We start from the raw sequence: 23,400 nt of genomic DNA on the forward strand, positions 1-23,400 counted from the left end.
AAAAAGTCTCAAAGGCACACAGAATATCTGCAGGAAACAAAAAGAAACAGAAACAGTGTGAATGTCAGAGAGGATCTGAACCAGAAGGAATGGAAACAACCCTGTACTACCATACAGTTCATTTACAAACAAGCTGCACAGCAAAATTTAATAGGCAGATGTAACATGTTGAGATGCACCAAAATGCCTCTTGGACCCATAACATAAAACCAACAGGATGTTGGCAATCTTGAATTGAATGAGCAATTTTAGGCTGTTACGGGCCATTTCCAGGCTCTGTACTTTAGTAAAGTCCTCCGAGAGATGTAAGCTGATCGACATCAAACTTGGGCGGTACCATCTTAAGACCTTTAATTTGTTATTAAAGTATGTGGGTGTGGTGTTTCACCATGAATACAAAGTTGTTGTAAATTGAGCATACATTGCAAATCTGTGCCAAATTTATGATTCATGATGAGAGTCCAGACCTGAAGACATTAACATGTCAATATTGGCACATTGTCATAGTTGCTCCCATTGGCAACATGAAGTAAGATGTGATGTACATGTTTTATATTGTGATGTCATGCTCCAAGCATTCAGATCGACTTTAAATATTGTCAGAGAAGCCACGAGATGTTGATCATGTTTGGTTGTGAAGATGTTTTCTACATTATTTATATCAGGATGTCCTGTTACTAGCCTTTTCACCAGATCCATCTCTGAAGTAGCTTCACAAGCCTCAAGCTGTTGATATGGCTCTATTGTCTAATGTTGTAAAAACAGTGCTTCTCTGGCTGCACAGACATTTTAATTCATTCGCCATGAGCAGGAAGTTGTTGTCGCTTTAGAATACATTAACCAATCTGCCCATAATTTCTCATGCCTGATAGGAGTGCAGACCTGAACAGATCCATGTGTCAATATTGATGCATAGACCTAGCGCTCCCCGCCAGTGACAGAAATAGCATGTTTTATACTTTGATGTCCTGCTCATAACTCATGAACTGTTTGATCAGTCACCAAACATTTGACATGTATTCTTTTGGAAAGCATCTATGGACTCAGCAGAGAGTTCCCTTATCTTAGGTGACACTTTACCCTGCAACTCATATTGAACTTTTCGACCAGAGACGGTTCCTGGACAGTGCCCAATTGCGAGCGGTTCTTTGGTTTTCCACCACCAAAGAGTCGTTTCCCAGCCGGGAAAACCAATTCCACAGCGGCACCAACTCTTTGCTGGCCTTGAACTGCAAGCCGCTTACATCAGGGGCTGGGGGCTGGGCTATTTGACCAACAAGACCAACTCTGTGCCTTGAGAGAGACCAACTAAAAAGTGTATCATTCATTTATTTGATTTGTTTCACTGCAATGTGATTGATATGGTGAGCTTGCATGCTAACGTTAGAGGGCCATCGATACTGCATACATTAGCCGGCGGTCGCTAGCATGCTAACAATAGCGGGCTAGCAAGACCAAGACCAACTCGATGCCGTTGAGAGAGACCAACTAAAGCATGTACCATTCATTTATTTGCTTTGTTTAACTGCAATATGATTGATACGGGTAGCATGCTAATGTTAGCAGGTGAATGCTACTGTGCTAACGTTAGCGGGCTAGCATTAGCTTATAACAAGGTCCAACAGTAACATCTTTCATTCAGTGTTAATAAGAATGTATTCGGCGTCCATAGTGATGAAGATGAGCATGATGTGCTGATGTGCTGTAGAGACATGTAGTCTGCTGTTATTATATTTGCCAAGAGGGCGGAGAAATATGCAGATGTTAACAGTGACATAATGACGTGGCTCTCTGTAGAAAAGCAAACCGGTTCAGAGCTGGTTCGCAAGTTGAACCAAATGCGAACCAGAACCAGCACTGGCTCCAAACCGGCACTGAAACTTCTTTGGTCAAAAAGGGGTAATAAGGTACACTTGTCCCCACTTATGTTGTCACTTGTGGGCTTGGTTCGAGTTTGGACAAGGTTCTCCAGGTTCCATGTTACTCATTTATTTTTAAAGAGTAGTTAAAAGAGAGTTTTGTGGATCCTGTTTAGTCCGGGCCCTCCAGTGGGGCAAATATGTCTTCAAAGAATGTACTCTCTGCCTGGGGACGACTGTTTCTTACTCTATCATCAGAAACATTTGGGTCGTAGTAACCCCAGTATTGTGGATACATGAATACTGCATTGCACATAAGGTCCCAGCTTGCTTCTGGCAGTGCTCTGTGCTGTGACTCTGCAGCTTCACGGAGCGGACACCTTCAGTTTATAACTGCTGTAAGTACTGTTGCATAAATGCACTGAGCATAATTTGGGAATTCATAATTTAATGTAATAAATACATAAATAATTATTTGATGTAAGGTTAAAGTGGTTAAAATCTAATCAATAATTTAAGATTCAAGAATCTGCTGTCCTATAAATAAGCCATAAGTGAATTATTTTGAAGTTTACATTTCATTTAGCACTGTAGTGGAACTAAGTTTCCTTTTCCTGTTTTGTGTTGTGAAATAAATGTGCACGCATGAGCTAACTCACATTGCTAATAAGCTGAATGGAAATCTAACATGTGGAGCTGATGGTTAAATGCACTTTGAAATACTGTTGACGACTTTAAGAAACTCTTTTTCATGACAAGCAGCCAACTAGGTATTTGTGCAAGTTTAATGCCTCTCACATTGTTGTCGTTAAGTTTATTTTGCATATAAACTATGTAATTTAATTTCTTTAATTTGCACTTGATTTTGATGCACTTCTTACGGCGTGAGAAGTGAGGAATTATTAAGAAAGATGAGACATTCTCAATAAACGCCCGTTTCAAAGAGCCACCCTGTGTTGTCGTTGTGAAAAGAGCTGCAACTGCAGTATGTTTTCCCCAACTAAGTTTTGATAACAACATCAGTATTTTATAAGTAGACTTTTTTGTTGTTATTGTGAATATGGCCACTTAAAAAACAAATAATATGCATCTCTTGGTGCACAAAGAGTCTGTAAAGAGTCCGGTACATCTGGTCCTGTGCAGCAGTAATTTGTAATTCAAACTCTGTAAATTACATAATTTCTTGATCTTTCTAAAATAGCCTACATCTTTCTATCACGTTCATGACAAAGAAAGCTCTCACTGGGTAACTAACTTTGATTCAAAACGAAGGAGAGGCCTCATCAGGGACATGGGCTGATGCTGCAAACCCACACGGCACCATCACAGCACACAGAATAATCATGTTTTCAGGGCTTTTCCTTTGGTGTTTGCACTCCTGTGAATCAGTAACTGGGCTCATGATTTTTTAAATCAGTATAACAAAAGAAGGGGTGAATGTGTGAAATAAATACAAGACAGAGTACTCTCTGACTTCATGGCAAGCTTTCAATGTTTTTAAATTAATTACTGAAACTTTAATGCACTTCACATCCCACAAACATCAGTGAAAGTTGCAGTTTGTCCTATCATGTTGAAACACATATTACAAAATCAAAACTTAAAAAGCAAATATTGGAAAACGTTCACTGAGTTGGTATACCTACATTTTATCTCTCCGATAGGCTGTAAGTTTATGACAGAGGACATGTTTACATGTGTTCAGAATTTTTGACATTTGCAAACCAAACATGACAGGATTCAAAAGTGGCGGTATGATGAGAAAATACAGAGACAGAATAATACGCAGAACACTGGGTACACTGCTCATATCAAATCTACTCTGAATAATTTCAAAGCCGGAGGCCAAAAAAAAGTTCAGCAGAGAAGCGAGGTGAGGTATGCAGGTACTGACAGCTTTCTGTCTTGTCTGTTTGGAGCCAGAAAAACACACTTTGAGAATTTTAACATAAGAAAAAAGGATTGGAAGCAGAGGGACTAAGATTGAGACAGCAGTATCAAAGAGTCCATAAATGTTATTCACTTTGATGTCAGAACAGGACAACTTAACAACAAGGTAGTTAAGGCAAAATAAACCGTTTATGATGTTTCCACAACTTGTCAAACGGATGTTAAGCGATAAAATAATCAGGAACTTCACAAAAGAGAGCAACCATACAACAATAATGAAGATAACTGCTTTGTTACATGTCATACGTGTGTTATATTGCAGAGGACAACAGATAGCAAGATGTCTGTCATAAGACATGATGGCTAAGTTAAAAAATTCTGTACAAACATATGTATGCACACAGAATATCTGCAGGAAACAAAAAGAAACCGAAACAGTGTGAATGTCAGAGAGGATCTGAACCAGAAGGAATGGCAACAACCCTGTACTACCATACAGTTCATTTACAAACAGGCTGCACAGAAAAATGTACATAGGTTCATGTAAGCTTCTGTTCACACAGATAACCACAATCAGAGAAGTGTTGACAATAACAATAACAACGTACAGCATTGCAGCTATCATAAAATATATGTATGTCAAATTTCCAACATGCAAATAAGCTCCAAGAACGAAATAAGACAAAGTTGATGAAGTTGAATTCAACATAATTCTTTCAGGTTAAAAGTATCTACAAACAAGCAGAAATTACAACAATCTCTCAAGCAGCCGAAATTCTCACTCAGTGAATCCTCTAATAAGTTAAAATCACATCACACACAGTAGAGTGTTTGTTACCTGTTGCTCTGCAGAAGCTGCAGTCACTTCTGTCAGCTGCAGAAACATGCAGCTGCTTTATACCTTTTCAGAACAGAACAATCACACAGCCAGTCCGCTCAACCTGCCCATCAACACATTCTGAGACCCTGCAACAGTCATTGGGCTCCAGACTGGAACCTATCTGGTCATATATGTGGTTACTTTTTAAAGGTTTGTGGTTTAGAATTACATGTGGTCGAACAAATGCAAGTGCCTGATGATGACGAGGAGCTGGTCCCTCTTGTTTGAAACTGAAGGAATTATGAAGGCCCAAGCACCCACCAAGGGTCGGTTTTTGAAGACTTTAAGAACTCAAAAAGCTGTAACAATTTGCACACGTGTCAGGTCTGGTGAAAATCTAGATATTTTAGGGGTTTCCCCACTGGGTGTGGCAAAATAGCTCAGTAGCGCCCCCTAAGAACTTAAACATAGTGTAATCCAATGACGAGCTTTTATGTAATCGAATCAAATTTAATAGGCAGATGTAACATGTTGACATGCACCAAAATGCCTCTTGGACCCATAACCTAAAACCAACAGGATGTTGGCAATCTTGAATTGGATGAGCAATTTTAGGGTGTTACAGGCCATTTCCAGGCTCTGTACTTTAGTAAAGTCCTCCGAGAGATGTAAGCTGATCGACATCAAACTTGGGCGGTACCATCTTAAGACCTTTAATTTGTTATTAAAGTATGTGGGTGTGGTGTTTCACCATGAATACAAAGTTGTTGTAAATTGAGCATACATTGCAAATCTGCCCCAAATTTATGATTCATGATGAGAGTCCAGACCTGAACACATTAACATGTTAACATTGGCACATTGTCATAGTTGCTCCCATTGGCAACATGAAGTAAGATTTGATGTACATGATTTATATTGTGATGTCATGCTCCAAGCATTCAGATCTACTTTAAATATTGTCAGAGAAGCCACGAGATGTTGATCATGTTTGATTGTGAAAATGTTTTCTACATTATTTATATTGGGATGTCCTGTTACTAGCCTTTTTTTTTTACCAGATCCATCTCTGAAGTGGCTTCACAAGCCTCAAGCTGTTGATATGGCTCTATTGTCTAATGCTGTGAAAACAGTGCTTCTCTGGCTGCACAGACATTTTAATTCATTCGCCATGAAACAGGAAGTTGTTGTCGCTTTAGAATACATTAACCAATCTGCCCATAGTTTCTCATGCCTGATAGGAGTGCAGACCTGAACACATCCATGTGTCAATATTGTTGCATAGATCTAGCTCTCCCCGCCAGTGACAGAAATAGCATGTTTTATACTTTGATGTCCTGCTCATAACTCATGAACTTTTTGATCAGTCATCAAACATTTGTCGTGTATTCTTTTGGAAAGCATCAATGAACTCAGCAGAGAGTTCCCTTATCTTAGGTGACACTTTAGCCTGCCAGTCATAATGTACTCATTCCCACACTCACGTAGTCACTTGTGGGCTTGGTTTGAGTTTGGAAGAGGTTCTCCAGTTTTCATGTAAATAATTTACTGAGTTTTGTGAATCCTGCTTAATCCAGGTCCTCCCATGGGGCAAAAATGTCTTCGAAGGTTTTGAACATCAGTGACAGTTGCAGTTTGTCCTATCATGTTGGAACACATATTCTAAAATCAAAACTTCAAAAAGCAAATAATGTGAAACATTCACTGAGTTGGTATATCTACATTTTATTTCTCCAAAAGGCTGTAAGTTTATAACATAGGACATGTTTAAATGTGTTCAGAATTTTTGACATTTGCAAACCAAACATGACAGGATTCAAAAGTGGTGGCATGATGAGAAAGTACAGAGACAGAATAATACGCAGCTCACTGGGTACACTGCTCATATCAAATCTACTCTGAATAATTTCAAAACAGGCAGCAAAAGAAAAGTTGAGCAGAGAAGCGAGGTGAGGTGTGCAGGTACTGACAGCTTTCTGTCTTGTCTGTTTGGAGCCAGAAAAACACACTTTTAGTATTTTAACATAAGAAAAAAGGATTGGAAGCAGAGGGACTAAGATGGCGAGAACAGTACCAAAGAGTCCATAGATATTATTCACTTCGGTGTCAGAACAGGCCAAGTTAACAACAAGGTAGTTACGGCAAAATAAACCGTTTATGATATTTCCACAACGTGTCAAACGGATGTTTAAGGAAAAAGGAATCAGGAACATCAGAACAGAGTACAACCATATAACAATTATAAAGATAACTGCTTTGTTACATGTCATGCGTGTGTTATATCGCAGAGGACAACAGATAGCAAGATATCTGTCATAAGACATGATGGCTAAGTTATTAAATTCTATACAAACATATGTGTGCACACAGAATATCTGCAGGAAACAAAAAGAAGCAGAAACAGTGTGAATGTCAGAGAGGATCTGAACCAGAAGGAATGGAAACAACCCTGTACTACCATACAGTTCATTTACAAACAGGCTGCACAGAAAAATGTACATAGGTTCATGTAAGCTTCTGTTCACACAGATAACCACAATCAGAGAAGTGTTGACAATAAAAATAACAATGTAAAACATTGCAGTTATCATAAAATATATGTACTTTAACTTTCCAACATGCAAATAAGCTCCAAGAACTAGATTAGACAAAGTTGATGAAGTTGAATTCAACATAATTATTTCAGGTTAAAAGTATCTACAAACAAGCAGAAATGACAACAATCTCTCAAACAGCCAAAAATCTCACTCAGTGAATGTTTCAATAAGTTTAAATCACATCACACACAGTAGAGTGTTTGTCACCTGTTGCTCTGCAGAAGCTGCAGTCACTTCTGTCAGCTGCAGAAACATGCAACTGCATTTATACTTGTTAAGAACAGAACAATCACACAGCCAGTCCGCTCAGCCTGCCCATCAACACATTCTGAGATCCTGCAGCAGTCATTGGGCTCCAGACTGGACTGGTCATATATGTGGTTACTTTTTAAAGGTTTGTGGTTCAGAATTACACGTGGTTGAACAAATGCAAGTGCCTGATGATGACGAGGAGCTGGTCCCTCTTGTTTGAAACTGAAGGAATTATGAAGGCCCAAGCACCGACCAAGGGTCGGTTTTTGAAGACTTTAAGAACTCAAAAAGCTGTCACAATTTGCACACGCGTCAGGTCTGGTGAAAATTGACATATTTTAGAGCTAAGAGCTTAAACGTAGTGTAATCCAAATGACGAGCTTTTATGTAATCAAATCAAATTTAATAGGCAGATGTAACATGTTGACATGCACCAAAATGCCTCTTGGACCCATAACCTAAAACCAACAGGATGTTGGCAATCTTGAATTAAATGAGCAATTTTAGGCTGTTACGGGCCATTTCCAGGCTCTGTACTTTAGTAAAGTCCTCCGAGAGATGTAAGCTGATCGACATCAAACTTGGGCGGTACCATCTTATGACCTTTAATTTGTTATTAAAGTATGTGGGTGTAGTGTTTCACCATGAATACAAAGTTGTTGTAAATTGAGCATACATTGTAAATCTGCGCCAAATTTATGATTCATGATGAGAGTCCAGACCTGAACACATTAACATGTTAACATTGGCACATTGCCATAGTTGCTCCCATTGGCAACATGATGTAAGATGTGATGTACATGTTTTATATTGTGATGTCATGCTCCAAGCATTCAGATCGACTTTAAATATTGTTAGGGAAGCCACAAGATGTTGATCATGTTTGATTGTGAAGATGTTTTCTACATTATTTATATCGGGATGTCCTGTTACTAGCCTTTTCACCAGATCCATCTCTGAAGTGGCTTCACAGGCCTCAAGCTGTTGATATAGCTCTAATGTCTAATGTTGTAAAAACAGTGCTTCTCTGGCTGCACAGACATTTTAATTCATTCGCCATGAAACAGGAAGTTGTTGTCGCTTTAGGCTACGTTTACATGATGACGGTCTGAACAGAAGACGCAAAAGTGGCGTTGCGTCTTCACTTTTTATTCTGCGTTTAGACGAGCGTTTTCGGGAGAAAATCTGCGTGCATACACAAAAGTGTGTGGAATTGGATTGTATGCATGCCAGGCATCACTTAAAGCGATAAGAGCATCTTTGGGCATGTGGAAGTTTTCACACCACGTATTTTCATCACATACTCCTTCCACAAAGTTATCCACCATCCACTAGATCTCCCAGGTCCAAAGCCGTCTGGCTCGCCTCCGACCAATCAGTGCATCCAAAATGTGATAGAGGTAATTACAGATCCTTCTCTGTTCACTAATGCTATCTGTACAAATCCTGTACATTTGGTGGAAAGACTCCTGTAAGTTTATTAGAGCTGCCAGAGCAGCTTGAAGGTCCGACGCATGGAAATAATCCCACATGTTTGTTTACTTTCCTGTACTGGGGCATGTATGTGACGTAAATGTGGATGTGACGTAAGCAGATCTGAGCAAAGTCTTGTCAGTGTAGACGGACACGCTACGGCAGAGCGTATTCAACTTTTCCACTTTGGAAGGTGGTTTCAGATTTTTGCGTTTTTAAGCCCCAAAAACCTCACCGTCCTTGTGTAAACGGGGCCTTAGAATACATTAACCAATCTGCCCATAATTTGTCATGCCTGATAGGAGTGCAGACCTGGGGCCTCATGTATCAACGCTGCGTACGCACAAAAACATTGCATACGCTGTTTTTTCCGCACACGGCACATGTATGAAAAGTGAACTTGCCGTGAGAATGTGCGGACCGCTCCGCAACCTTTCGAGGTGCCATGAGAATGTGCGGTGGCACTGCAAACTTTTGTTTGGCAGAAACTACTGTCTTTTATGCTCTATTTAAAACGTGTTTCATGTCTAAACTCATACTACACACAACTGGCATTATTTTTATATTTCATAGCTCTCGGAAAATGGAGGGAAAATGCCGTTTTCCACCATCAATAACCCGTTCTAAATATGAGGGGATAGATGATTTTTTTTCATCTATTATCATATTTTAGACTTCACCTGCGTAGTGCTGCTTACTTGTGCAATGATAGTATGTTGAAGTATATGTTTTGATGTTCAGATTGTATATTTTCTTAAGTCTATATATTCTGCTATTTCCACTATTTTATATATACCGAATTTCCCTCCGGAGATCAATAAAGCTCTTTGGATTCTGATTATGGAGTGCATACATTTTTCACAGTTAACCTGCCTTAATTACTGTGTCAAAGTGCCGATCGCCGGCCGTTTCCCCTTTGGTTTAACATGGAGATGTTAACGCTGCAGGTGTACAGCGATCCATGACGCACAGATCCCTCTCCCCGGAGAAAAAACATGTGTTGGAAATCCTTTCAGAATAAGTCAGGTGTGGTGCATATTTGATCCCGTATGTGATGTTTAATTGGGACAAAAAGTTAAGTGTGGCTTATAAACTGATGCGAAAAAATGATCATGGCAGCATTACACACTGGCAGCTTTAGCGGCTCTAACCAAACTCAATAACGGTGGAGTTTAGAAGGAGCGTCTGTTGACGGACCCTTCTGCCATGGTGCAGGTCTCTGATCCGGCTGCGTTAACAACCACAGTGACATCTTGTTGCTGATCCCAGAGCTGAGGCACCAAAAAGCTTATTTTCCTGCCTCCACCCCGGAGATCACCACGTCCACCTCGCGCGCAGCGCCAGTAAGTTGATTTGCCATTGTTTTGTCGATAATCAGTGGGCATGCCGGCGATTTACAGTCATTTGCATGTCATCTGCGTATTCATTTTGGGGAGGAGCCGGGGCGTGGTTGGTGGCTCGTGCACGTGCGCTCAGTTCCACGCTGGTTGGGATGTATCACGGAAAGATGCGCTGAACCTGGCGTAAGCACAGTTTGATACATGTGGAGGTGAGTTTGCGTACATACTTTTCTAGTTTTGGGAGTACGCCATCTTTCAGTATGAAAGCTACGCACTCTTTGATACATGAGGCCCCTGAACACATCCATGTGTCAATATTGATGCATAGACCTAGCACTCCCCGCCAGTGACAGAAATAGCATGTTTTATACTTTGATGTCCTGCTCATAACTCATGAACTGTTTGATCAGTCACCAAACATTTGTCGTGTATTCTTTTGGAAAGCATCTATGGACTCAGCAGAGAGTTCCCTTATCTTAGGTGACACTTTACCCTGCAACTCATATAGAACTTTTCAACCAGAGACGGTTCCTGGCCGGTTCCTGGCCAGTGCCCAATTGCAAACGGTTCTTTGGTTTTCCACCACCAAAGAGTCGTTTCCCAGCCGGGAAAACCAATTCCACAGCGGCACCAACTCTTTGCTGGCCTTGAACTGCAAGCCGCTTACATCAGGGGCTGGGGGCTGGGCTATTTGACCAACAAGACCAACTCTGTGCCTTGAGAGAGACCAACTAAAAAGTGTATCATTCATTTATTTGATTTGTTTCACTGCAGTGTGATTGATATGGGCAAGCTTGCATGCTAACGTTAGAGGGCCACCGATACTGCATATGTTAGCTAGCGATCGCTAGCATGCTAACAATAGCGGGCTAGCAAGACCAAGACCAACTCGATGCCGTTGAGAGAGACCAACTAAAGCATGTACCATTCATTTATTTGCTTTGTTTAACTGCAATATGATAGATACGGGTAGCATGCTAATGTTAGCAGGCGAATGCTACCATGCTGACGTTAGCTGGCTAGCGTTAGCTTACAACAAGGTCCAACATTAACATCTTTCATTCAGTGTTAATAAGAATGTATTCGCCGTCCATAGTGATGAAGATGAGCAGCAGATGTGCTGTAGAGACATGTAGTCTGCTGTTATTATATTTGCCAAGAGGGCGGAGAATATACAGATGTTAACAGTGACATAATGACGTGGCTCTCTGTAGAAAAGCAAACAGGTTCAGAGCTGGTTCGCAAGTTGAACCAAATGCGAACCAGAACCAGCACTGGCTCCAAAACGGCACTGAAACTTCTTTGGTCAAAAAGGGGTAATAAGGCACTCTTGCCCCCACTGATGTTGTCACTTCTGGGCTTGGTTCGAGTTTGGACAAGGTTCTCCAGGTTCCATGTTACCCTTTTATTTTTAATGAGTAGTTAAAAGAGAGTTTTGTGGATCCCCTTTAGTCCGGGCCCTCCAGTGGGGCAAATATGTCTTCAAAGAATGTACTCTCTGCCTGGGGACGACTGTTTCTTACTCTATCATCAGAAACATTTGGGTCGTAGTAACCCCAGTATTGTGGATACATGAATACTGCATTGCACATAAGGTCCCAGCTTGCTTCTGGCAGTGCTCTGTGCTGTGACTCTGCAGCTGCACGGAGCTGACACCTTCATTTTATAACTGCTGTAAGTACTGTTGCATAAATGCACTGAGCATCATTTGGGAATTCATAATTTAATGTAATAAATACATAAATAATTATTTGATGTAAGGTTAAAGTGGTTAAAATCTAATCAATAATTTAAGATTCAAGAATTTGCTGTCCTATAAATAAGCCATAAGTGAATTATTTTTAAGTTTACATTTTATTTTGTACTGTAGTGGAACTAAGTTTCCTGTTCCTGTTTTGTGTTGTGAAATAAATGTGCACGCATGAGCTAACTCACATTGCTAATAAGCTGAATGGAAAGCTAACATGTGGAGCTGATGGTTTAATGCACTTTGAAATACTGTTGACGACTTTAAGAAACTCTTTCATGACAAGCAACCAACAAGGTATTTGTGCAAGTTTAATGCCTCTCACATTATTGTCGTTAAGTTCATTTTGCATATGAAACTATGTAATTTAATTTCTTTAATTTGCACTTGATTTTAATGCAGTTCTTACAGCGTGAGAAGTGAGGAATTATTAAGAAAGATGAGACATTCTCAATAAACGCCCGTTTCAAAGGGCCACCCTGTGTTGTCGTTGTGAAAAGAGCTACAACTGCAGTATGTTTTCCCCAACTAGGGACTTCTCCCCAAGTTTTGATAACAACATCAGTATTTTTTAAGTAGACCTTTTTGTTGTTATTGTGAATATGGCCACTTAAAAAACAAATAATATGCATCTCTTGGTGCACAAAGAGTCTGGTACATCTGGCCCTGTGCAGCAGTAATTTGTAATTCAAACAATGTAAATTTCACAATCTCCTGATCTTTCTAAAATAGCTTACATCTTTCCATCATTTTAATGACGATGAGAGCTCTCACTGGGTACCTAACTTTGATTAAAATCAAAGGAGAGGCCTCATCAGGGACATGGTCTGACACTGCAAACCCACACAGCACCATCACAGCACACAGAATTATCATGTTTACACAGGGCTTTTGCTTTGGTGTTTGCTCTCCTGTGAATCAGTATCTGGACAAGAAAGAGCTACTCTCTGAGCTCATGGCAAGTGTTTTTAAATGAATTACTGGAACTTTATTCCACTTCATCACATCCCACAAAAATTAGTTAAGGTTGCTTTTTTCCCCTCATTATGTTGAAACACATTTTGCAAAGTCGACACTTTAAAACTAAATACAATAAAACATTTAGTGACATTTTTCTTAACGTCATCTACATTTTATGTCCGTGAACAGCCAACCTTTTGTAACAGAGGACATGTTTACAAGTGTTTCGTATTTTTGACAATTGCAATCCAAACATAACAGGACTCAAAACTGGCTGTATGATGACAAAGTACAGTAACAGAATAATACGCAGCATACTGGGTACACTGCTCATATCAAATCTACTCTGGATTACTTCAAATAAACACCCGAAAGAAAAGTTGAGCAGAGAAGCGAGCTGAGGTGTGCAGGTACTGACAGCTTTCTGTCTTGTCTGTTTGGAACCAGCATAACAGATTTTGAGAATTTTTATGTAGGAAAAACAGATTGGAAGCAGAGGAATTAAAATGGTGTTAACAGTACCAAAGAGTCCATAAATATTATTCACTTTGGGGTCAGAACAGGCCAACTTAACAACAAGGTAGTTACGGCAAAACAAACTGTTTATGATGTTTCCACAACGTGTCAAACTGATGTTTAAGGATAAAGTAATCAGGAACTTCACAAAACAGTGCAACCATACAGCAATTGCAAAGATAACTGCTTTGTTACATGTCATACGTGTGTTATATTGCAGAGGACGACAGATAGCAAGATATCTGTCATAAGACATGACGGCTAAGTTACATATTTCTATACATGCATATGTATGCAAACAGAAAATCTGCAGGAAACAAAAAGAAACAGAAACAGTGTGAATGTCAGAGAGGATCTGAACCAGAAGGAATGGAAACAACCCTGTACTACCATACAGTTCATTTACAAACAGGCTGCACAGAAAAATGTACATAGGTTCATGTAAGCTTCTGTTCACACAGATAACCACAATCAGCAAAAGGTTGGCACAAACAATGATACTGTACAAAAATGTAGTTACCATGAAATAAAAATATCTTAAAGTTCTTAAATCCTTATAACCACCCAGAATGAAATATGAAAACACTGACTGAGTTGAATTCATCATAATTATTTCAGGACAAAAATGAATACAACTGAGCAAAATAATAAAATCCTCTTAAACAACTGAGACTACCCATTCGCCTTCTCCTTCACTGAATGTAGGAACCTGTAAATGAAACTTGAGCACATCACACACAGTAGAGTGTTTGTCACCTGTTGCTCTGCAGAAGCTGCAACTACTTCTGTCAGCTGCAGAAACATGCCGCTGCATTTATACCTTCTAAGAACAGAAGAATCACACAGCCAGTCCGCTCAGCCTGCCCATCAACACATTCTGAGACCTTGCAACGGTCACGGGGCTCCAGACTGGAACTTAAGAGGTCATATATGTGGTTACTTTTTAAAGGTTTATGATTTAGAATTACACATGGTCGAACAAATGCAAGTGTACGGTGGCCCTGAAGTGCAAACCACACCAGCAATTCACACAACACACCAGCAATTCACACAACGCGCCAGCATTTCATCAAAACGGAAAGGGTAGGTACATATTGGACATTGATCCTCCTCCTGATTGGTTCTTGCCGTCATTCGCTTCTCCATAGTCAAACCAGTCGCCCGTATGTAGTGCGCCTGTATTTTGATATTCATGGTAAATTCATAAAGCTTGTTCGGAGAGAGCTGACATGAAGGATAAACACTTTACTGTCATTCTTTTTCATTTTGCAGTATAAAACTCTTACCTGCAGAGAGGAGATGAAGTATTAACTTTACATGGATACACCACGTGATATAAGCAAATTGCGAAAATGTATTTGTTGTGTCGGCCAAATTCATAATAAAATGCGCTTGGATAATTACTGTAAAGTAAATATCCAAAGGCATTTTATTCTGATATTCAACAGTGACACATTCTGTAAGTTTGTGAGTGAGACGATACCCAAGATCCTCCGGTGTTAGACTGGAATTATTGATCGGAAACAGATTATTTTTTAATATAATGTAATATTTACTGGGCTACACGGTGGTGTGGTGGTTAGCACTCTTGCCTCACAGCAAGAGGGTCACCAGTTCAGCGGCTCCCGCTCAGGGTATACCTTGCCTCTCGCCCAACGTCAGTTGGGATCGGCTCCAGCCACCCGCGGCCCGAGTCCGGATAAGCGGAGAAGGATAATGAATGAATGAATATACAAGGGCATTGTATTGTGAATTTCGCAGACACAAGAAATACATTTTTGGCGCAACGCAATTTGATTGTATCACGTGGAGTGTCCATGTAAAGTGAACACTTCATGTCCTCTCTGCAGGTAAGAGTTTTATACTGCAAAGTGAGAATGAATTACAGTAAAGTGTTTATCCTTCATGTCAGCTCGCTCTGAACCGGCTCAATGAATTTACCATAAATATCACAATACGGGCGCACTATGACGGCAGGAACCAATCAGGAGGAGGATCATTGTCCAATATGTACCTACCCTTTCCATTTTTTTTTTTAAAGATTATTTTTTTTGGCATTTTGTTGCTTTATTGATAGTGAGAGATAGAAAGGGGGTGATAGAGGGGAAGACACGCGGCAAAGGGAGCTCAGGCCGGATTCGAACCCGGCTCCGCCGCAGCACACGGCATACATGGTCAGCGCTCTACCGGTGTGAGCCACCGGGACGCCCACCCTTTCCATTTTGATGAATTGCTGGTGTTTTGTGGTGAAATGCTGGCGTGTTGTGGTGAATTGCTGGCATGTTGTGTGAATTGCTGGCGTGTTGTGTGAATTGCTGGCGTGTTGCGTGAATTGCTGGTGTGTTTTGCACTTCAGGGCCACCGTACAAGTGCCTGATGATGACGAGGAGCTGGTCCCTCTTGTTTGAAGCTGAAGGAATTATTAAGGCCCAAGCACCGACCGTAGGGTCGGTTTTTGAAGACTTTAAGAACTCAAAAAGCTGTCACGATTTGCACACACGTCAGGTCTGGTGAAAATTGAGATATTTTAAGGGTTTCCCCACTGGGTGTGGCAAAATAGCTCAGTAGCGCCCCCTAAGAACTTAAATGTAGTGTAATCCAATGACGAGCTTTTTTGTAATCGAATCAAATTTAATAGGCAGATATAACATGTGGAGATGCACCAAAATGCCTCTTGGACCCATAACCTAAAACCAACAGGATGTTGGCAATCTTTGATTGAATGAGCGATTTTCGGGTGTTACGGGCCATTTCCAGGCTCTGTACTTTAGTAAAGTCCTCCGAGAGATGTAAGTTGATCGACATCAAACTTGGGCAGTACCATCTTAAGACCTTTAATTTGTTATTAAAGTATGTGGGTGTGGTGTTTCACCATGAATACAAAGTTGACTGAATCTGCCCAAATTATGATTCATGATGAGAGTCCAGACCTGTGTTAACATTGGCACATTGTCATAGTTGCTCCCATTGGCAACATGAAGTAAGATGTGATGTACATGTTTTATATTGTGATGTCATGCTCCAAGCATTCAGATCTACTTTAAATATTGTCAGAGAAGCCACGAGATGTTGATCATGTTAGATTGTGAAGATGTTTTCTACATTATTTATATCGGGATGTCCTGTTCCTAGCCTTTTTTTACCAGATCCATCTCTGAAGTGGCTTCACAAGCCTCAAGCTGTTGATATGGCTCTATTGTCTAATGCTGTGAAAACAGTGCTTCTCTGGCTGTACAGACATTTTAATTCATTCGCCATGAAACAGGAAGTTGTTGTCGCTTTAGAATACATTAACCAATCTGCCCATAGTTTCTCATGCCTGATAGGAGTGCAGACCTGAACACATCCATGTGTCAATATTGTTGCATAGACCTAGCGCTCCCCGCCAGTGACAGAAATAGCATGTTTTATACTTTGATGTCCTGTTCATAACTCATGAACTGTTTGATCAGTCATCAAACATTTGTCGTGTATTCTTTTGGAAAGCATCAATGAACTCAGCAGAGAGTTCCCTTATCTTAGGTGACACTTTACCCTGCCAGTCATAATGTACTCGTTCCCACACTCACGTAGTCACATGTAAATAATTTACTGAGTTTTGTGAATCCTGCTTAATCCAGGTCCTCCCATGGGGCAAATATGTCTTCAAAGGTTTTGAGGGTGGAGGGTGAAAGATGGCTGCCACTGTTTTTCTCTGCTCAGAGGGCTTCTACAATCCATCAAAAACCACCAAACCAAGATACCATCCTTTCTAAATTAAATCATTGCTGTGAGCACAGTATTGATTTCTATCCATACTTTTGGGATTTTTTTGTTTTGAATGCAAGGACTGGATCCTAGGAGCAACTGGTGGTTGGCAACAGAGCAGTGTTGAGCCTACCTAGAGTATACTTTTTGTGTGTGTGTGTGTGTGTGTGTGTGTGTGTGTGTGTGTGTGTGTGTGTGTGTGTGTGTGTGTGATTTATACTCAAAACAAGATGTCAACTAACATCAAAAAGTTGGCAGAGGAAATGACAGAGATAAAAAGCTCTCTCAACTTTATGTCTGAGGAAATCAGTACAGTAGTGAAGCAACAAAAAACCCTCATGGGCCTCATGGAGGAGATCCGTGGACTGAAAATAATCATCAAGCAAAGGGACCAGAGGATTGAGTTCCTGGAGCAAAGAGTTGACGACTTGGAGCAGTACTCCCGACCTGATGACCTTAAAATCACTGGACTGGAGACTAAACATCGAAGCTATGCCAGGGTTACCAGCCCAGCCGGTGACCAACAAGGTGAGGAGGCACCATCTGAGGAGCAGCACACCCTGGAGAAACAAGTTGTTAAATTCCTGACAAGTAAAAACATTCACCTGGAGAGTCACCAGATCTCAGCCTGCCACACTTTTCCACGTAAGGACAAAAAACTAATCCCACAATTGTGATCAAGTTTGTAAATAGGAAGCACAAGGTTGAAGTGTTGAAGCAAGCCCAAAAACATAAAGGCACTGGGGTGTATGTAAATGAGCACCTGACAAAGAAAAATACTGAAATAGCAAGGAATGGCCGTATCCTCAGAAAGCAAAGCAAGATCCAAGCAACCTGGACAAGGAATGGAAAGGTGTACATTCGGTTAAATGGAACCCCAGAGCAAGGTAAAGTGGTTGTGGTAAGAAATTTGAGAGACCTGGATCAATACAAATGATAATGAAGTTTCTTTTCATTTTTCTTTTGTTCATTTTTTTCTGCTGGGATTTGTTTAAAAATCTGTGCTGTGGAGTAAGAATTTAACTTTCAAGAAAAATGACAGGACATAAATTACTTTTGTTTCATGACTGATACATTTAAGAGTCATGTTTTTTTAAGATCTGAATACACAGAACATAGAATTTATGATTTGGAAAATAATGTGGATCCAAAGAATCATGTTTTTAGTCACATCAATGACTCTTGCAGATATTATACTGATGAATATCTTAATTATAGTGTTGAGCTCGACAAGACTTTTTCATTGACACATTTCAATTGTAGAAGCTTACCTAGAAATTTTACAAAAATCAATGAATTTTTGGACACATTTAAAAATAAATTTAAGTTGATAGCTCTATCTGAGACATGGATAAATAAAGAGAAGGATATAGATTTGCATATGAATGGTTATGATTTATATGTCAGCAATAGAGCTAATAGGAGTGGAGGGGGTGTGGCTCTTTATATTGACAGTAATTTAAAATGTAGACCAGTGGAATGCTTAACAGCTGTCATTGATGATTTAATGGAGTGTATAGCTGTGGAAATTGAATTAGAAAGAAGGAGAAACATGGTTGTTGCATGTGTTTACAGGAAACCCGGATCAAATATAGAAACTTTTAAAGAAAGTCTGGATGAATTAATGACAGATGCAAATGTCAATAAATCGCTCATACTCTGTGGCGATTTTAACATCGACCTTTTAAAGGTATCTACACATAAACAAACTTCAGACTTTCTGGATACATTATACAGTACGGTAGTAGCTTTACCCACTGATTACAAAGCCCAGTAGAGTAACCTCCTCTAGTGCAACATTAATCGATAATATTTTCACAAATGTTCTGGAGAATAGCATTAATAGTGGCCTTGTGATAAATGATATAAGTGACCATCTACCTGTATTTGCAACATTTAATTATGAACTACAGCAAAAGAATACAGAAAATTTCCTGTTATTCAGCTCTTTATGATAAACACTGTCCAATAGTTTTATGTAAGTATAAAACGTATAACAAAAAACCTTGGATAACATAGAGCTTACATAATGCATGTAAAAAAAAAAACTTTATAGAGACTTCATAAAATCTAGAACAGAGACTGCTGAAAAGAAATATAAGGTGTACATAAATAAATTAACTAATATATTGAGACAGGCAAAAAAGGAATATTATAATACAATTTTACAAGAAAATAAAAGCAACATTAAGGGTACATGGAACATCCTAAACAGTGCAATAGGTAACAAATCTAGAACAACAGACCTACCCAATCACTTCATTAAGGACAATAAGGTGATTAAAAACATGAATGAAGTGGCAAATGAATTTAATTGTTTTTTTGTAAATGTTGGGCCTAATTTGGCAAATTATATCATAAAAAATCATGGTCAAACAGAAAGTAGCTGGAAAGGGGAAAATAAAGTGATGCAGTTAATGTTTCTTGGTGAGGTTAGTGAAAATCAAATTACTCCTGTGGTAGCTAAAACAAAAAATAAGGCGTCAACTGATAGTGATGGAATAGACATGAAAATAGTAAAAAAAATTACCATTGACTGTATTATTAAACCACTATGTTATGTTTATAATCTTTCATTTAAAACAGGTGTTTTTCCAGAGAGGATGAAAACAGCAAAGTTCATTCCTCTTTTCAAAGCAGGAGATAAACACAGCTTTAACAACTACAGACCGGTATCATTACTTCCCCAATTTTCAAAAGTGCTAGAAAAGTTGTTTGTTCAAAAACTAGATAACTTTATTGAAAAAAATAATATATTGAGTGAGAGTCAGTATGGTTTTCGGACAAATCGGTCTACTGCTCTGGCAATAATGGAAATATTAGAAGAAATTACAACAGCAATTGGCAGCAATTGCTGGCAATACATCTGAACGTTTTAAGATTGAATGTGGGGTACCACAAGGTTCGGTTTTAGGGCCGAAACTTTTTATTTTATATATAAATGACATTTGTGAAGTTTCTAAATTGTTACGGTTTGTTTTGTTTGCAGATGACACAAATTTCTTCTGCTCAGGAGATCATTTAAAAACATTATCTGAAAATATTGAAAGTGAAATGGTGAAACTTAATATTTGGTTTCATGTAAATAAGTTATCGTGAAATCTGTTAAAAACTAAGTTTATGGTCTTTGCTAAAAGAAGTAAAGAGGAAGTGTCATTATCTATTGATGGAGTTAAAATTGAGAAGGTATCAGAGTTTAAGTTTTTGGGTATTATATTGGATGACAATTTGACATGGAAATCACATGTATCATATGTTAAGAAAAAAACTGTCAAAGAATATTTTCATTTTGAACAAAGTTAAGTATATTTTAGATTGCAAAATAATGAGAATCTTGTATTGTTCACTTATACTGCCTTACTTGAATTATTGTGCAGAAGTATGGGGTAATACATATGTGAGCAATATAATGCCTTTGTTCTTATTGCAGAAAAGAGCAATCCAAATCATCAACAAAGATAACTTTATGGAACATACCAATCGTTTATTTATTAAATCGGGCTTATTGAAACTTACAATAACTTACTTACTTACTTACTTACTTACTTACTTACTTACTTTCTTAGAAATAATAGAACTCCAGACACTGTTAATTATGTTCAAAGCCAGAAACAGAGTTTTACCAGAAAACCTGCAAAAGCTATTTGTGTTCACTTCAGAAGAAGAAAATCATAGAAGAAGATTTAATTTTAAGCACCAAGTTGCTCGTGCTACTTTAAAACAAATGTGTGTTTCAGTTGTTGGTGTGAAAATATGGAATTCCCAACTACAGGATTTAAAAGGTTGTACAGACATTAATAGATTTTAAAAAAATGTATAAATGCAGAAAAAAATGTCAATATGTACTAGAATCTCAAACTGATGTTTTTTGGTCTTTTGTTTTTGAGATGATAACATGTACTTTTTGTTTGTTTTTGGTCTTGTTTGTTTTTGTTGTTTTATGTGTTTTGTTATAATCAAAGTTTTGTTGGTGTAGGCTACTGAAAATCCATTGTATGTGATGTCAGACCATCTTTTTTTATTTTTATTGTTCAAGTAGGGGGCAGACAAACATAAGACATTTTTTCTTCTTGCTGCGCCTTTCTAATCATGAAGGTGTAGAGTGTGTCTCTGTACACATTTTGTTGTCCACTTTCATGAAAGGAACAAAATAAATAAATAAATAAATAACATCAGTGACAGTTGCAGTTTGTCCTATCATGTTGAAACACATATTCTAAATCAAAACTTAAAAACCAAATAATGTGAAACATTCACTGAGTTGGTATATCTACATTTTATTTCTCCAAAAGGCTGTAAGTTTATAACGGAGGACATTTTTATATGTGTTCAGAATTTTTGACATTTGCAAACCAAACATAACAGGATTCAAAAGTGGTGGTATGATGAGAAAGTACAGAGACAGAATAATACGCAGCTCACTGGGTACACTGCTCATATCAAATCTACTCTGAATAATTTCAAAACAGACAGCAAAAGAAAAGTTGAGCAGAGAAGCGAGGTGAGGTGTGCAGGTACTGACAGCTTTCTGTCTTGTCTGTTTGGAGCCAGAAAAACACACTTTTAGTATTTTAACATAAGAAAAAAGGATTGGAAACAGAGGGACTAAGATGACGAGAACAGAAAAGAGTCCAACAATATTATTCACGTTGGTGTCAGAACAGGCCAAGTTAACAACAAGGTAGTTACGGCAAAATAAACCGTTTATGATATTTCCACAACGTGTCAAACGGATATTTAAGGAAAAAGGAATCAGGAACATCAGAATAGAGTACAACCATATAACAATTATAAAGATAACTGCTTTGTTACATGTCATGCATGTGTTATATCGCAGAGGACAACAGATAGCAAGATATCTGTCATAAGACATGATGGCTAAGTTATTAAATTCTATACAAACATATGTATGCACACAGAATATCTGCAGGAAACAAAAAGAAACAGAAACAGTGTGAATGTCAGAGAGGATCTGAACCAGAAGGAATGGAAACAACCCTGTACTACCATACAGTTCATTTACAAACAGGCTGCACAGAAAAATGTACATAGGTTCATGTAAGCTTCTGTTCACACAGATAACCACAATCAGAGAAGTGTTGACAATAACAATAACAACGTACAGCATTGCAGTTATCATAAAATACATGTATGTCAAATTCCCAACATGCACATAAGCTCCAAGAACTAAATAAGACAAAGTTGATGAAGTTGAATTCAACATAATTCTTTAAGGCAAAAAGTATCTACAAACAAGCACAAATGACAACAATCTCTCAAGCAGCCGAGACTCTCACTCAGTGAATGTTTCAATAAGTATAAATCACATCACACACAGTAGAGTGTTTGTCACCTGTTGCTCTGCAGAAGCTGCAGTCACTTCTGTCAGCTGCAGAAACATGCAACTGCATTTATACTTGTTAAGAACAGAAGAATCACACAGCCAGTCCGCTCAGCCTGCCCATCAACACATTCTGAGACCCTGCAACAGTAATTGGGCTCCAGACTGGAACGTAACTGGTCATATATGCTGTTACATTTTGAGGGTGTGTGATTTAGAATTACACGTGGTTGCACAAATGTTCCTGATGATGACGAGAAGCATCCATTATCCAATCTGCCCCAAACCTGAACACATCTGCATGTCAATATTGATGCATAACCTTAGCGCCCCCTGCTGGCAACAATAACAAATGTCTTTTATACTTTAATATCCTGTTCATAACAGCTGCAGAAACATGCAGCTACTTTATACCTTTTAAGAACAGAACAATCACACAGCCAGTCCGCTCAGCCTCCCCATCAACACATTCTGAGACTCTGCAACAGTCATTGGGCTCCAGAATTACACGTGGTCGCACGAATGCAAGTGCCTGATGATGACGAGGAGCTGGTCCCTCTTGTTAGAAACTTAAGGATTTGTTAATGCCCAAGCACCGACCAAGGGTCGGTTTTTGAAGACTTTAAGAACTCAAAAAGCTGTGCTCTGTCTCCTAGTCCCTGACTCTGTCTCCTAGTCCCTGACTCTGTCTCCTATTCTCTGACTCTGTCTTCTAACCCCTGACTCTGTCTCCTAGTCCCTGACTCTGTCTCATAGTTCCTGACTCTGTCTCCTATTCTCTGACTCTGTATCCTAGTCCCTGACTCTGTCTCATAGTCCCTGACTCTGTCCCCTAGTCCCTGACTCTGTCTCCTATTC

At 39.0% G+C, this 23,400-nt stretch overlaps 4 protein-coding genes across 4 annotated transcripts; all 4 read right to left on the reverse strand.

The window, feature by feature from the left end:
• Positions 1-3,482: 3,482 nt before the first annotated feature.
• On the reverse strand, positions 3,483-4,458 carry LOC131969537 (olfactory receptor 11A1-like). Its single transcript, XM_059330585.1, has one exon. It carries the CDS (start codon positions 4,456-4,458, stop codon positions 3,502-3,504), a length of 957 nt encoding a protein of 318 aa, XP_059186568.1. The 3' UTR covers positions 3,483-3,501.
• A 1,829-nt stretch (positions 4,459-6,287) lies between these two features.
• LOC131970719 (olfactory receptor 52D1-like) lies at positions 6,288-7,244 on the reverse strand. The gene has a single exon (XM_059332141.1). It carries the CDS (start codon positions 7,242-7,244, stop codon positions 6,288-6,290), a length of 957 nt encoding a protein of 318 aa, XP_059188124.1.
• A 5,860-nt stretch (positions 7,245-13,104) lies between these two features.
• LOC131970720 (olfactory receptor 11A1-like) lies at positions 13,105-14,061 on the reverse strand. The gene has a single exon (XM_059332142.1). The coding sequence runs from the start codon at positions 14,059-14,061 to the stop codon at positions 13,105-13,107; it is 957 nt and encodes a 318-aa protein (XP_059188125.1).
• A 7,410-nt stretch (positions 14,062-21,471) lies between these two features.
• Positions 21,472-22,425, reverse strand: LOC131970721 (olfactory receptor 2A14-like). The gene has a single exon (XM_059332143.1). It carries the CDS (start codon positions 22,423-22,425, stop codon positions 21,472-21,474), a length of 954 nt encoding a protein of 317 aa, XP_059188126.1.
• Positions 22,426-23,400: the final 975 nt, after the last annotated feature.

The sequence above is a fragment of the Centropristis striata genome, chromosome 4, assembly GCF_030273125.1.
Source record: "Centropristis striata isolate RG_2023a ecotype Rhode Island chromosome 4, C.striata_1.0, whole genome shotgun sequence".
NCBI lineage: Eukaryota > Metazoa > Chordata > Actinopteri > Perciformes > Serranidae > Centropristis > Centropristis striata.

What these genes read in the sequence shown, in the direction of transcription:
- LOC131970721 (XM_059332143.1), bottom strand. Translation starts at nt 22,425, where the DNA reads ATGTTGAATTCAACTTCATCAACTTTGTCTTATTTAGTTCTTGGAGCT.
- LOC131969537 (XM_059330585.1), bottom strand. Translation starts at nt 4,458, where the DNA reads ATGTTGAATTCAACTTCATCAACTTTGTCTTATTTCGTTCTTGGAGCT.
- LOC131970719 (XM_059332141.1), bottom strand. Translation starts at nt 7,244, where the DNA reads ATGTTGAATTCAACTTCATCAACTTTGTCTAATCTAGTTCTTGGAGCT.
- LOC131970720 (XM_059332142.1), bottom strand. Translation starts at nt 14,061, where the DNA reads ATGATGAATTCAACTCAGTCAGTGTTTTCATATTTCATTCTGGGTGGT.